The sequence below is a fragment of the Protomyctophum parallelum genome (assembly GCF_964188405.1).
Source record: "Protomyctophum parallelum genome assembly, chromosome: 14".
Lineage (NCBI taxonomy): Eukaryota > Metazoa > Chordata > Actinopteri > Myctophiformes > Myctophidae > Protomyctophum > Protomyctophum parallelum.
The window spans coordinates 4,216,149-4,232,768 of NC_139709.1; the positions used below are offsets into that span (position 1 = coordinate 4,216,149).

At 45.2% G+C, this 16,620-nt stretch overlaps 1 protein-coding gene and 1 long non-coding RNA gene across 2 annotated transcripts; both read right to left on the bottom strand.

Moving 5' to 3' along the window:
• Positions 1–789: 789 nt before the first annotated feature.
• LOC310870485 (chymotrypsinogen B-like) lies at positions 790–6,489 on the bottom strand (the record flags this gene model as incomplete). The annotated part of the gene is made up of 7 exons (XM_083781718.1): positions 6,331–6,489; positions 5,812–6,006; positions 4,766–4,949; positions 3,036–3,190; positions 2,665–2,802; positions 2,087–2,223; positions 790–996 (listed from the first exon to the last, which is right to left on the bottom strand). The coding sequence occupies exons 1-7, from the start codon at positions 6,374–6,376 to the stop codon at positions 790–792; spliced, it is 1,062 nt and encodes a 353-aa protein (XP_083637844.1). The 5' UTR covers positions 6,377–6,489.
• A 507-nt stretch (positions 6,490–6,996) lies between these two features.
• LOC310870853 lies at positions 6,997–7,849 on the bottom strand. The gene is made up of 3 exons (XR_014570270.1): positions 7,674–7,849; positions 7,390–7,422; positions 6,997–7,281 (listed from the first exon to the last, which is right to left on the bottom strand). It is a non-coding gene; the product is annotated as an uncharacterized lncRNA (long non-coding RNA).
• Between the last annotated feature and the right edge of the window lie 8,771 nt (positions 7,850–16,620).

Genomic DNA, 16,620 nt, shown 5'->3' on the forward strand with positions numbered 1-16,620 from the left:
GTCCTTTTTTTTTTTTTTTTTTAATTTTTTAAAGATATTCTTTTTGCGGCTTACGCCTTTTATTGATTTTTTAAGGGACAGATAGTAGGCTGACAGGAAACGGGAGAGAGATGGGGGATGACATGCGGTAAAGGCCGTGTCGGGTTCGGGAGTCGAACCCGCGGCACACCGCGACTGGATCACCAGTCCGGTGCCCAGACCGTTACACTACGGCCTGGGCAACCTTGTCCTTTTAATGAAGTTTAAGATGGAAATCATACACGTGCAGAACAAACCAAAAACATAGCAGGCGAGCAGCACATCACTAAAACAAAGATCACACTCGTGTGAACTGAGCGGTGCAACTCCCCTCCCCCCCCCCCCCTCCTCTCTCTCTCTCTCTCTCATTAGCAGGCAACAGTGCAGCACTAATACTATCTCTCTCTCTCTGTTTCTGGCAAACAGCGCCCCTACTGGTAGTCAGTCATACTCGTGCTCATTAATACACACATAGGTGAACACATAGGTGAACACATAGGTGAACACATAGGTGTACACGGACATTGCTGTTCCTTGGAGTGGTTGCACCACTCAAAAAATAATAATGCTGAAGACCTCAGGTGTTTTCTGGCCTTAAGTAGGCAACTCCAACCAATCAGGGGAAGGGCTGGTGAGATGGAAGTAACCACATACTCACCCTCTCCTACCACTCTGACACTCTTCCATAGACTATTCTACTGGCACATATGTGGCAGTGGAGTAGAGGTAAAACTATTAGGATAATGGAAATACCTAAAAAAAAACAGGTTCTTAGTTGCTTTTCACCACTGGTGCACTCTGTGTCTTGCATTGTTTTCCATAGCTGGCAATGCAGCCGGAAATCCACTTCACTTGGCTGTGGACGTCGGCGTAGACACTAGGGTTTTCACCACCGCATGCCGCACTCCCCCAGCTGGCCAAGCCTGCCACGTAGTGAACCCCATCGTCCCTGCAGATCACGGGTCCGCCCGAATCCCCCTGTAAGACACACAGCCATATGAGTCACCCTGTAAGACACAGCCATAGTCACCCTGTAAGACACACAGCCATATGAGTCACCCTGTAAGACACAGCCATAGTCACCCTGTAAGACACACAGCCATATGAGTCACCCTGTAAGACACAGCCATAGTCACCCTGTAAGACGCACAGCCATATGAGTCACCCTGTAAGACACACAGCCATATGAGTCACCCTGTAAGACACACAGCCATATGAGTCACCCTGTAAGACACACAGCCACATGAGTCACCCTGTAAGACACACAGCCATATGAGTCACCCTGTAAGACACACAGCCATAGTCACCCTGTAAGACACACAGCCATATGAGTCACCCTGTAAGACACAGCCATATGAGTCACCCTGTAAGACACAGCCATAGTCACCCTGTAAGACACACAGCCATATGAGTCACCCTGTAAGACACACAGCCATAGTCACCCTGTGAGACACACAGCCATAGTCACCCTGTAAGACACACAGCCATATGAGTCACCCTGTAAGACACACAGCCATAGTCACCCTGTAAGACACACAGCCATATGAGTCACCCTGTAAGACACACAGCCATAGTCACCCTGTAAGACGCACAGCCATATGAGTCACCCTGTGAGACACACAGCCATAGTCACCCTGTAAGACACACAGCCATATGAGTCACCCTGTAAGACACACAGCCATAGTCACCCTGTAAGACACACAGCCATAGTCACCCTGTAAGACACACAGCCATAGTCACCCTGTAAGACGCACAGCCATATGAGTCACCCTGTGAGACACACAGCCATATGAGTCACCCTGTGAGACACACAGCCATATGAGTCACCTACTTATCATTTTGACTTGATCTACTTTATCTTTTTGGCTTATTCTCATTTTTGTATTATCTTCAATGAAACCTTTTTTGATCAGACCCAATTGTTGTATTCATCTCTACTGGGAATATTGACAAGCATCAATAACACACACACACACACACACACACACACACACACACACACACACACACACACACACACACACACACACACACACACACACACACACACACACACACACACACTTACGCTACAGGTGCTGACTAGTCCCTTCTTGTCTTCTCCACAGATCATGGTGTCGTCCAGCAGGGATCCATGAAACTCCGTGCAACGCTCCTGAGACATCAGGGAAACCTGTCCTTCTGACAGTTTGGATGGGTACTTATCTGAGGGACAAGAACACTGGTTGGTTTACCCCTGTGTTATTGTAATGTGTGTGCCCGGCCGGACACATTAGGAGGCGACACGACTGGTTATGGAGCGGACACAGGAAGTGTAAGCTGTCAGATTTACTCTGTTATTGTGGGCAGCGGTGGAGCTCCCGTTTGGCGCGCAAGCCATGATTACACTGTGAATATAAATAAATACATTCTACTTTGGAAATGCAGCACGCCTGAAGACTGTCAGACACCCACCAAGCAAACCAGGCATACTTAATTAACTGGTGGGCGTGTCCACATAAAAACAACATTAGAACAAATATTGTACACTTTTTTGAAAGGGTTACATAACAATAAGACCTGATGATCATGTTTTAGGGTGGAAAACAAACACGGCACTCCATCTTTAAGGTGTGATTAATGGTAGTGAAATGGTTGGACACGTACCATCTTTAGTTTCGCCCCATCCAGAGATCCAACACTTCGTTCCATCGCGGAACATCTTGTCTGGCAGACAGGCAGTTGTAACGTATCTGGTTTCATTGGCACAGAATGCTCCGTTGGTGGTGCCCAGCTGGAGTAATGCTGAGACACAGTAAACACAATAGTTACATAACATTAGCATCTCTGACTGACATTATGTCATCATTTAGACCTTTAAGCATGCTGTGTGAGTGACATACAGTAGATGAATGGTCCAATCAGAGACATACAGTAGATGAATGGTCCAATCAGAGACACACAGTAGATGAATGGACCAATCAGAGACAGAGTAAATTAATGGACCAATCAGAGACAGAGTAAATTAATGGTCTCACCAATGTCATTACTTGGATTGCTGGATGTTTTTCTTTCCCAATAATCCACATGAATGAAGTCTCTGTTCACGTCGACGATCTGGTCTTCCTCTTCATGTATGCCTTTGTCCACTCCCCCCAAGACCACCTTCATGTCCATGGTGTCGTCAGTCTTACTGGAGAAACAGCAGTCAGTCATTAAGACATGAGAGACGTTTCATTCATTATTCTGGCTCCCAGACTGGAATGAACTGCCCATTACAGTCAGAACTACAGACTCACTCCCAATCTAAACTATGGAATGAACTTCCCATTACAGTCATAACTACAGACTCACTCCCAATCTAAACTATGGAATGAACTTCCCATTGCAGTCAGAACTGAAGACTCACTCCCAATCTTTGGACCATAGTCTGAAAACCTCTTCAGACTCCATCTTAGCTCCGTAGGACTTGGCCTATAGCCTTGACAACCTTACAGGCTTATGAAAAGGCTACAATGTCATTTAAATAGTTAATGTTATGTAGACAGATGCCATGTCCTATAGTGCTATAGTGTATATAGTTTCAACATAGAGATTATTGTTTCATTGTTGAGTCAAAACTCAGAAATGGACAATCTGGTCAGCATGACATCTCACACCTCAGCATGTTAGCACAAATAGCATTCAGAGCAGCATGTTAGCACACATAGCAGTCAGAGCAGCATGTTAGCACAAATAGCATTCAGAGCAGCATGTTAGCACACATAGCATTCAGAGCAGCATGTTAGCACACATAGCATTCATAGCAGCATGTTAGCACAAATAGCATTCAGAGCAGCATGTTAGCACACATAGCATTCAGAGCAGCATGTTAGCACACATAGCATTCAGAGTAGCATGTTAGCACACATAGCATTCAGAGCAGCATGTTAGCACACATAGCATTCAGAGTAGCATGTTAGCACACATAGCATTCAGAGTAGCATGTTAGCACACATAGCATTCAGAGCAGCATGTTAGCACACATAGCATTCAGAGCAGCATGTTAGCACACATAGCATTCAGAGTAGCATGTTAGCACACATAGCATTCAGAGTAGCATGTTAGCACACATAGCATTCAGAGCAGCATGTTAGCACACATAGCATTCAGAGTAGCATGTTAGCACACATAGCATTCAGAGCAGCATGTTAGCACACATAGCATTCAGAGCAGCATGCTAGCACACATAGCATTCAGAGCAGCATGTTAGCACACATAGCATTCAGAGCAGCATGTTAGCACACATAGCATTCAGAGCAGCATGTTAGCACACATAGCATTCAGAGTAGCATGTTAGCACACATAGCATTCAGAGCAGCATGTTAGCACACATAGCATTCAGAGCAGCATGCTAGCACACATAGCATTCAGAGCAGCATGTTAGCACACATAGCATTCACAGCAGCATGTTAGCACACATAGCATTTAGAGCAGCATGCTAGCACACATAGCATTTAGAGCAGCATGTTAGCACACAGCATTCAGAGCAGCATGTTAGCACACATAGCATTTAGAGCAGCATGTTAGCACACATAGCATTCAGAGCAGCATGTTAGCCCACATAGAATCAGAGCAGCATGTTAGCACACATAGCATTCAGAGCAGCATGTTAGCACAAATAGCATTCAGAGCAGCATGTTAGCACACATAGCATTTAGAGCAGCATGTTAGCACACATAGCATTCATAGCAGCATGTTAGCACACATAGCATTCAGAGCATCTTACATGCAGTGAGCAGCGGTGAGGACCCAACAGGAATGGATGAGGACGCCTCCACAGACGTGTCCGAACGCATTCGATGAGTTTCTGCGTCTGCTCTGCAGAGACACCTGCCATGGATGGTCTCCAGGTCGGGACAGAGTGCCTCCGCTGATTGTGACCATATTGCCGATCCGCTTGCCGCACTTTCCTGAGTCAAATGGAGACAGAGCGTGAGAGCCATGGAGAGAAGTGTGTGTGTGTGTGTGCGCGTGCATGCGTGCGTTCCGTCCGTGGGCGTGTGCGGGTGGGCGTGTGCGTGTGTGTGTGTGTGTGTTTGTGTGTGTGTGTGTGTGCGGGTGGACGTGTGTGCGAGCCATGGAGAGAAATGTGCGGTTAGGAGATCAAGGCAAGAAATACAATTTAACCTTGTTCCACACATGCATCGACGCATACACGCGCACACACGAGCACACACACACACACACACACACACACACACACACACACACACACACACACACTTCAATGTATTTATTTGAATCCACAAATTACAATACATTTGACAAGGAAACAAATATAACGGGGTTGACAGTTCATGTTCACTTAAGGATACACGTGGCACCTCCTCCTCCACACAGACAAGCTGCCTATAACAGCCCAAACAGAGCTCAGTATTTGGCAAGTTGTTTGGCTTTGCTTTTTGTCATGCCAGCTATTCTTAGGCCACTCATGGTCAGTTTATGCACATGGCCCAGGCTTCCGAATATCAGTATGGCAAATCTACAGCGATACCCCAAGTTTGTTATACAATCCAAGTAATGGTTGATACTTAGAATGTTTATCTTGGAATGCCTGGTCCATGTGCAAATCAAAGACACAGCCCACCTCCAGAATCAGGACCTCCTTGTGACTGGTGACACACACACACACACACACACACACACACACACACACACACACACACACACACACACACACACACACACACACACACACACACACACACACACACACACACACACACACACACACACACTTCAATCAAACAACACTGACAAACGTACACTTACTTCCACATTGTATTGTTAAACGTGTCCATTGTCCATCCACACACGTAACACTGTGGGGTCCTCTGGTCCAGGTGTATCCCACCATGCATTCGTACAACACCTTCTCTCCGGGCGCGTACGTGTCTCGTATCGTATCTTTCATGATGCTCTTCATCTGGAGGACCTCTGGGGGTCCGCAGTGCTTTGACGGCGTCGCTGTGAAGAGATGCAGCCCGTCCACAATGAGCACAGATAGACACTATAGGTGGCGCCAGAGAGAACCTGCCCTTCTGCCCTCTAGACAGCAATATGCCCTTTATGAGAGTTACTGTTTTGTACAGTTTGTTCATTTTACTTTTGTTTTGTACAGTATGTGTGGCCCATGGTGACATCATCATGTTTTGTACAGTATGTACATTATGTGGCCCATGGTGACATCATCAAGTTTTGTACCGTATGTACAGTATGTGGCCCATGACCATTTCTGGATTAAAAGCTGTAGATTGTCAGGTTGGGGGTGTTGAAGTTATTCTTTGTTACCTGAACAGATCACCTCCAGTCTCTCCACAGAATGAGCAGGCTGCATCGTTACACACTCCTTCAGTGAAGATTCAGATCCAACACAGAAAGATGTAATCCACCACACAGGTTGACGTGTAGAACCAGAGCTCCATTTTGTGCTAACAGCAGAGCCACAGCTGAGCTGTCGACAGACCACAGACGATGACTGGAGGTTCCAGCTAGACGTAAAATCAGCCGCTGGTTTCCACTCTCCCTGGTGTCTCACTTCGAGTGTACCAGTACAGAGACTGGTTCCTTCCACCAACCTGACATAAGAATCTGTACAGAGACAGTAGTATAAACAGTATAGAGGTAATATTACTTGAATTAGAAGAACATCTGTTAGATTAAAATGTGTAATAATGTATATTTGTTTGTTCATGTCTGTTTATCTATTGTGTGGAGTGTTGGTTTAACTTGGAGAGCCAAAGATAAACATGATCAAATGAATTAGTTTGAGTGAAAACAGTGAAAAAACTAAATCTTGTCAGGCTTCATATGGGTTAGGTTGGACCGTTGGAGTTACATCATGTTTCATATGAGAGAGACAGACAGACAGACAGACAGACAGACAGACAGACAGACAGACAGACAGACAGACAGACAGACAGACAGACAGATAGATACCTGAACAGATCACCTCCAGTCTCTCCACCGAATGAGCAGCCTGCATCGTTACACACTCCCTCAGTGAAGATTCAGATCCAACACAGGAAGATGTAATCCACCACACAGGTTGACGTGTAGAAACAGAGCTCCATTTTGTGCTAACAGCAGAGCTACAGCCCAGCTGTCGACAGACCACAGACGATGACTGACGGTTCCAGCTAGACGTAAAATCAGCCGCTGGTTTCCACTCTCCCTGGTGTCTCACTTCGAGTGTACCAGTACAGAGACTGGTTCCTTCCACCAACCTGACATCATCAGACTCTGTACAGACAATATAATATCCAGTAAAAAGGTAATATTACTTTGATTATAAGGAAAACAAAAATCAGCTTACAATGTTGCGTAGTTGTCTGTTCTTGTTTTATTTACCCATTGTGTGGACTGTTGGATTAACTGGGAGAGCTGAAGAGAAACATGATCAAATTAATGAGTTTGAGTGTAACAGTACATGGTTCCTGTCTAGCAGTACATCAGTGTGAGTTAACATGTTCAGTTGGGGGTGTATACTATTGTTGACCTATGAAATACTTTAAAATATAATTTAGGGATTTAGCAGACACATTTAATACAAAGCATACAAACATACAAACTCTCTCTGGAGACAGAGAGAGAGAGAGAGAGAGAGAGAGAGAGAGATATTTTAGTTCACTTACACTGAACATCTAGAGCGTGTGGAGGTGACCTCTGGGATCCATGTGTGTTTGTGGCCTGACAGAAGTATCGTCCAGCGTCTGCAGGAGACACATTGTCCTTCACCAGCTGAGGACCAGTGGAGATAGAGGCGACTCCTCCGTCTCTGTACCAGGTGTAGGTGTCTACGGGTGGCTTGGCTTCACTGCTGCAGGTAAGAGTCACTGTGCTGCCCTCAACAACGCCTCCTGGTGGACTCGCTGATACTGAGGGCTTTTCTGGAGGGTCTGTGGAGGAATAAACATTGATGCACTCAAATAACAGTGGGCTGTGTATACAGCATTTTACACTAGGAATGAACACTAACAATGATTAATGTATGAATAATGTGGTGCCTAAGGGGCCGATTCATACTCCTATTTTAGAGCCGAATAAAAGTCGGTTCGGCTCTGTAGAGCCTACAATTTGACGTCATTTGAGGCTCGGGGGGGGGGGTACCGTTCTAAAGTCGGCTCTTCGGTGCTACTGAAAATTTCTGACGAGCCAGAAATAATTTCGGCACTACAGCGACGAAACAGCGGTAACATAGGAGTATGAATCGGCCCTAACATTACATCACCTTTGGTTAAAATAATAAAACACTGGACACTGACGTAATCAATAATGAACGTGATCTAAAATAACTATTTTATATCATTTATTATAGGTGTAGATCGGCTATTTTCACAATGTTTATCTATGGAACTGAGTCAAACTAACTGTAATGGCTACAATGCCAAGTGCTTGCCAGGTTGGGGGTGTATTAAGGATGTGACGATTTGAAAATTTCAAAACCGGGTCGATATTGAATAAAAAATCGACCGAAACGGTAAAACCGACTTTGGCGACTGGAGGGCGCACTTGAGTCATTTTCGTTTTTTTCCATAGCGGTGTAATGACCATAATTCTGACAACAAAGTGACAGATTTAACACATTTGTCTTTATTTCTCAATGCTCACACAAATGGAAACAAGCCATAGTGTTTTCTTGCCTACTTGGGATCAATTCTTTAAGCATTGTATTTGTATTAAACAATTAACGCATTGTGATGCATCTGCACCAGGCCAGCTATATAGGGTCCATGAGAGTCCAAAACATATCGCTGTCGTGTCCAGTGTCCAGTCCAAATGTGAGCAACTGTAGTCTGTACCTAATGTTTAAAGCCACTGGCCGCTTGACTTTTCGCTGACGAGAACCCCCTCTCCCCTGTCGCAGGGTAAACAAAACGTCATATAGCACATGGCTAATGTGCCAGGGAGGAGGAGGAGGAGGAGGAGGCAGCGCGGCTGTAACTTTCTCCAGGCCAATAATGGATTTAATCATTCCAAATAGGTCTCTCCATTCATTGCTACGGTCGACATGCTCGTCTCGCTGTCTGTTTAGTTTTGACTAACGCAAAGCTACTGCTACGCGGTGCAGAAGAGCCATTGAAGTTTAAGACTCCCAGATTTCAAATGTGCTTATTTTGGGGGTCCCCAGTTCAAATATGAAGCTCACTGCACGGCACTAAGTGACACGCGGTGAGCTTGTAGATCTGCTATTTCTGAATGGCTAAAGAATAAAATATGATTCAAGTTTAAAATGTAAAACGACACAGAGACGCTTTCCTGGACTTAAAGGGTTAAGAACTATCTGACCAATCACTGAATTATTACAGACAGACAGACCATATGAGACAGACAGACGAGACAGACAGACAGACAGACAGACAGACAGACAGACAGACAGACAGACAGACAGACAGACAGACAGACAGACAGACAGACAGACAGACAGACAGACAGACAGACAGTTGGATTAACTGGGAGAGCTGAAGAGAAACATGATCAAATGAATGAGTTTGAGTGTAACAGTACATGGTTCCTGTCTAGCAGTACATCAGTGTGAGTTATGCATGTTCAGTTGGGGGTGTATACTATTGTTGACCTATGAAATACTTTAAAATATAATTTAGGGATTTAGCAGACACATTTAATACAGAGCATACAAACATACAAACTCTCTCTGGAGACAAAGAGAGAGAGAGAGAGAGAGAGAGAGAGAGAGAGAGAGAGAGAGAGATTTTAGTTCACTTACACTGAACATCTAGAGAGTGTGGAGGTGACCTCTGGGATCCATGTGTGTTTGTGGCCTGACAGAAGTATCGTCCATCGTCTGCAGGAGACACATTGTCCTTCACCAGCTGAGGACCAGTGGAGATAGAGGCGACTCCTCCGTCTCTGTACCAGGTGTAGGTGTCTACGGGTGGCTTGGCTTCACTGCTGCAGGTCAGAGTCACCGTGCTGCCCTCAACAACGCCTCCTGGTGGACTCGCTGATACTGAGGGCTTTTTTGGAGGGTCTGTGGAGGAATAAACATTGATGCACTCAAATAACAGTGGGCTGTGTATACAGCATTTTACACTAGGAATGAACACTAACAATGATTAATGTATGAATAATGTGGTGCCTAAGGGGCCGATTCATACTCCTATTTTAGAGCCGAATAAAAGTCGGTTCGGCTCTGTAGAGCCTACAATTTGACGTCATTTGAGGTTCGGGGGGGGGGGGTACCGCCCTAAAGTCGGCTCTTCGGTGCTACTGAAAATTTCTGACGAGCCAGAAATAATTTCGGCACTACAGCGACGAAACAGCGGTAACATAGGAGTATGAATCGGCCCTAACATTACATCACCTTTGGTTAAAATAATAAAACACTGGACACTGACGTAATCAATAATGAACGTGATCTAAAATAACTATTTTATATCATTTATTATAGGTGTAGATCGGCTATTTTCACAATGTTTATCTATGGAACTGAGTCAAACTAACTGTAATGGCTACAATGCCAAGTGCTTGCCAGGTTGGGGGTGTATTAAGGATGTGACGGTTTGAAAATTTCAAAACCGGGTCGATATTGAATAAAAAATCGACCGAAACGGTAAAACCGACTTTGGCCACTGGACGGCGCACTTGAGTCATTTTCGTTTTTTTCCATAGCGGTGTAATGACCATAATTCTGACAACAAAGTGACAGATTTAACACATTTGTCTTTATTTCTCAATGCTCACACAAATGGAAACAAGCCATAGTGTTTTCTTGCCTACTTGGGATCAATTCTTTAAGCATTGTATTTGTATTAAACAATTAACGCATTGTGATGCATCTGCACCAGGCCAGCTATATAGGGTCCATGAGAGTCCAAAACATATCGCTGTCGTGTCCAGTGTCCAGTCCAAATGTGAGCAACTGTAGTCTGTACCTAATGTTTAAAGCCACTGGCCGCTTGACTTTTCGCTGACGAGAACCCCCTCTCCCCTGTCGCAGGGTAAAAAAAAGTGCCCTTCTGGGCACAGGTCTCCACCAGGATTTCTTCCTCAGCCTAGTGGGAATATGCGTGCACAGTTTCATCGCAATCGGACGCTGCGTTGAGGAGTTGTGGCGATTTGTACAAAGCGGGCTACTCCTGAAAACTGTAGGAGCCAATCGTGGCCAATCAGGATGGAATATGAGAAATCAAACAAACCTGCCTTGATCACATGACTATGGAGATCATGTGTACCGATTTTCGTGAAATTTGGATAAAATCTGAAGGAGTAATAATAGAAAATGTGTTTTACATATGTGGGCCTCCTGGTGGCGCTATAAAGAGCAGATGTGAAAAATTCCAGGCAAAGGTTTTTCGTTGGCCTCTAGGGAGTTGGCATGCAAAGTTATCCACAGATCCGTGCAGTTAGAGGTAAAAACACTTTTCGGCCAGTTATAGCGCCACCTTGAGGCTGAGTTGAAATTGTTGATGTGGCATTTTGTCCTCGGCCTAGTGGGAATGTGGGTGCACAATTTAACGGAAATCACGCGATGTGTTCATGATTTGCAGCATTTTGTTTGAAACTGAGCACTCCTGTGAACTTTGGAAGCCAATCTTAACCAATCAGGATGGAGTGTGAGAAATCTGAAAGACCGGTTTCGTTGAATGGCTCTAGAGAGACTGTGTACCAATTTGCGTGATGTTTGGACAAAATCTGTAGGTGTACTGTGCAAAAACTTGTTTTGCACAAAGCGGCCTCCTGGTGGCGCTATAACAGGCCGTTCTGGAAAGTTTGGGGCAGAGGTTCATCGTTGGCATCCAGGGAGTGTGTGGGCAAAATGTGGCATCGACCGGGTTAACGGTGGCCGAGATTAGCTGCTCACGGACACACGGACGGACGGACACACGGACGGACACACACACGGACACACGGACGGACGGAGTGCAAAACATACTCTCCCCAAATGCCTTCGGCCTGGTGGAGACAACAAAACGTCATATAGCACATGGCTAATGTGCCAGGGAGGAGGAGGAGGAGGAGGAGGAGGAGGAGGAGGAGGAGGCAGCGCGGCTGTAACTTTCTCCAGGCCAATAATGGATTTAATCATTCCAAATAGGTCTCTCCATTCATTGCTACGGTCGACATGCTCGTCTCGCTGTCTGTTTAGTTTTGACTAACGCAAAGCTACTGCTACGCGGTGCAGAAGAGCCATTGAAGTTTAAGACTCCCAGATTTCAAATGTGCTTATTTTGGGGGTCCCCAGTTCAAATATGAAGCTCACTGCACGGCACTAAGTGACACGCGGTGAGCTTGTAGATCTGCTATTTCTGAATGGCTAAAGAATAAAATATGATTCAAGTTTAAAATGTAAAACGACACAGAGACGCTTTCCTGGACTTAAAGGGTTAAGAACTATCTGACCAATCACTGAATTATTACAGACAGACAGACCATATGAGACAGACAGACGAGACAGACAGACAGACAGACAGACAGACAGACAGACAGACAGACAGACAGACAGACAGACAGACAGACAGACAGACAGACAGACAGACAGACAGACAGACAGACAGACAGACAGACAGACAGACAGACAGACAGACAGTTGGATTAACTGGGAGAGCTGAAGAGAAACATGATCAAATGAATGAGTTTGAGTGTAACAGTACATGGTTCCTGTCTAGCAGTACATCAGTGTGAGTTATGCATGTTCAGTTGGGGGTGTATACTATTGTTGACCTATGAAATACTTTAAAATATAATTTAGGGATTTAGCAGACACATTTAATACAGAGCATACAAACATACAAACTCTCTCTGGAGACAAAGAGAGAGAGAGAGAGAGAGAGAGAGAGAGAGAGAGAGAGAGAGAGAGAGAGAGAGAGATTTTAGTTCACTTACACTGAACATCTAGAGAGTGTGGAGGTGACCTCTGGGATCCATGTGTGTTTGTGGCCTGACAGAAGTATCGTCCATCGTCTGCAGGAGACACATTGTCCTTCACCAGCTGAGGACCAGTGGAGATAGAGGCGACTCCTCCGTCTCTGTACCAGGTGTAGGTGTCTACGGGTGGCTTGGCTTCACTGCTGCAGGTCAGAGTCACCGTGCTGCCCTCAACAACGCCTCCTGGTGGACTCGCTGATACTGAGGGCTTTTTTGGAGGGTCTGTGGAGGAATAAACATTGATGCACTCAAATAACAGTGGGCTGTGTATACAGCATTTTACACTAGGAATGAACACTAACAATGATTAATGTATGAATAATGTGGTGCCTAAGGGGCCGATTCATACTCCTATTTTAGAGCCGAATAAAAGTCGGTTCGGCTCTGTAGAGCCTACAATTTGACGTCATTTGAGGTTCGGGGGGGGGGGGGGTACCGCCCTAAAGTCGGCTCTTCGGTGCTACTGAAAATTTCTGACGAGCCAGAAATAATTTCGGCACTACAGCGACGAAACAGCGGTAACATAGGAGTATGAATCGGCCCTAACATTACATCACCTTTGGTTAAAATAATAAAACACTGGACACTGACGTAATCAATAATGAACGTGATCTAAAATAACTATTTTATATCATTTATTATAGGTGTAGATCGGCTATTTTCACAATGTTTATCTATGGAACTGAGTCAAACTAACTGTAATGGCTACAATGCCAAGTGCTTGCCAGGTTGGGGGTGTATTAAGGATGTGACGGTTTGAAAATTTCAAAACCGGGTCGATATTGAATAAAAAATCGACCGAAACGGTAAAACCGACTTTGGCCACTGGACGGCGCACTTGAGTCATTTTCGTTTTTTTCCATAGCGGTGTAATGACCATAATTCTGACAACAAAGTGACAGATTTAACACATTTGTCTTTATTTCTCAATGCTCACACAAATGGAAACAAGCCATAGTGTTTTCTTGCCTACTTGGGATCAATTCTTTAAGCATTGTATTTGTATTAAACAATTAACGCATTGTGATGCATCTGCACCAGGCCAGCTATATAGGGTCCATGAGAGTCCAAAACATATCGCTGTCGTGTCCAGTGTCCAGTCCAAATGTGAGCAACTGTAGTCTGTACCTAATGTTTAAAGCCACTGGCCGCTTGACTTTTCGCTGACGAGAACCCCCTCTCCCCTGTCGCAGGGTAAAAAAAAGTGCCCTTCTGGGCACAGGTCTCCACCAGGATTTCTTCCTCAGCCTAGTGGGAATATGCGTGCACAGTTTCATCGCAATCGGACGCTGCGTTGAGGAGTTGTGGCGATTTGTACAAAGCGGGCTACTCCTGAAAACTGTAGGAGCCAATCGTGGCCAATCAGGATGGAATATGAGAAATCAAACAAACCTGCCTTGATCACATGACTATGGAGATCATGTGTACCGATTTTCGTGAAATTTGGATAAAATCTGAAGGAGTAATAATAGAAAATGTGTTTTACATATGTGGGCCTCCTGGTGGCGCTATAAAGAGCAGATGTGAAAAATTCCAGGCAAAGGTTTTTCGTTGGCCTCTAGGGAGTTGGCATACAAAGTTATCCACAGATCCGTGCAGTTAGAGGTAAAAACACTTTTCGGCCAGTTATAGCGCCACCTTGAGGCTTTTGTCCTCGGCCTAGTGGGAATGTGGGTGCACAATTTCACGGAAATCACGCGATGTGTTCATGATTTGCAGCATTTTGTTTGAAACTGAGCACTCCTGTGAACTTTGGAAGCCAATCTTAACCAATCAGGATGGAGTGTGAGAAATCTGAAAGACCGGTTTCGTTGAATGGCTCTAGAGAGACTGTGTACCAATTTGCGTGATGTTTGGACAAAATCTGTAGGTGTACTGTGCAAAAACTTGTTTTGCACAAAGCGGCCTCCTGGTGGCGCTATAACAGGCCGTTCTGGAAAGTTTGGGGCAGAGGTTCATCGTTGGCATCCAGGGAGTGTGTGGGCAAAATGTGGCATCGACAGGGTTAACGGTGGCCGAGATTAGCTGCTCACGGACACACGGACGGACGGACACACGGACGGACACACACACGGACACACGGACGGACGGAGTGCAAAACATACTCTCCCCAAATGCCTTCGGCCTGGTGGAGACAACAAAACGTCATATAGCACATGGCTAATGTGCCAGGGAGGAGGAGGAGGAGGAGGAGGAGGAGGAGGAGGCAGCGCGGCTGTAACTTTCTCCAGGCCAATAATGGATTTAATCATTCCAAATAGGTCTCTCCATTCATTGCTACGGTCGACATGCTCGTCTCGCTGTCTGTTTAGTTTTGACTAACGCAAAGCTACTGCTACGCGGTGCAGAAGAGCCATTGAAGTTTAAGACTCCCAGATTTCAAATGTGCTTATTTTGGGGTTCCCCAGTTCAAATATGAAGCTCACTGCACGGCACTAAGTGACACGCGGTGAGCTTGTAGATCTGCTATTTCTGAATGGCTAAAGAATAAAATATGATTCAAGTTTAAAATGTAAAACGACACAGAGACGCTTTCCTGGACTTAAAGGGTTAAGAACTATCTGACCAATCACTGAATTATTACAGACAGACAGACCATATGAGACAGACAGACGAGACAGACAGACAGACAGACAGACAGACAGACAGACAGACAGACAGACAGACAGACAGACAGACAGACAGACAGACAGACAGACAGACAGACAGACAGACAGACAGACAGACAGACAGACAGACAGACAGACAGACAGACAGTTGGATTAACTGGGAGAGCTGAAGAGAAACATGATCAAATGAATGAGTTTGAGTGTAACAGTACATGGTTCCTGTCTAGCAGTACATCAGTGTGAGTTATGCATGTTCAGTTGGGGGTGTATACTATTGTTGACCTATGAAATACTTTAAAATATAATTTAGGGATTTAGCAGACACATTTAATACAGAGCATACAAACATACAAACTCTCTCTGGAGACAAAGAGAGAGAGAGAGAGAGAGAGAGAGAGAGAGAGAGATTTTAGTTCACTTACACTGAACATCTAGAGAGTGTGGAGGTGACCTCTGGGATCCATGTGTGTTTGTGGCCTGACAGAAGTATCGTCCATCGTCTGCAGGAGACACATTGTCCTTCACCAGCTGAGGACCAGTGGAGATAGAGGCGACTCCTCCGTCTCTGTACCAGGTGTAGGTGTCTACGGGTGGCTTGGCTTCACTGCTGCAGGTCAGAGTCACCGTGCTGCCCTCAACAACGCCTCCTGGTGGACTCGCTGATACTGAGGGCTTTTTTGGAGGGTCTGTGGAGGAATAAACATTGATGCACTCAAATAACAGTGGGCTGTGTATACAGCATTTTACACTAGGAATGAACACTAACAATGATTAATGTATGAATAATGTGGTGCCTAAGGGGCCGATTCATACTCCTATTTTAGAGCCGAATAAAAGTCGGTTCGGCTCTGTAGAGCCTACAATTTGACGTCATTTGAGGTTCGGGGGGGGGGGGTACCGCCCTAAAGTCGGCTCTTCGGTGCTACTGAAAATTTCTGACGAGCCAGAAATAATTTCGGCACTACAGCGACGAAACAGCGGTAACATAGGAGTATGAATCGGCCCTAACATTACATCACCTTTGGTTAAAATAATAAAACACTGGACACTGACGTAATCAATAATGAACGTGATCTAAAATAAC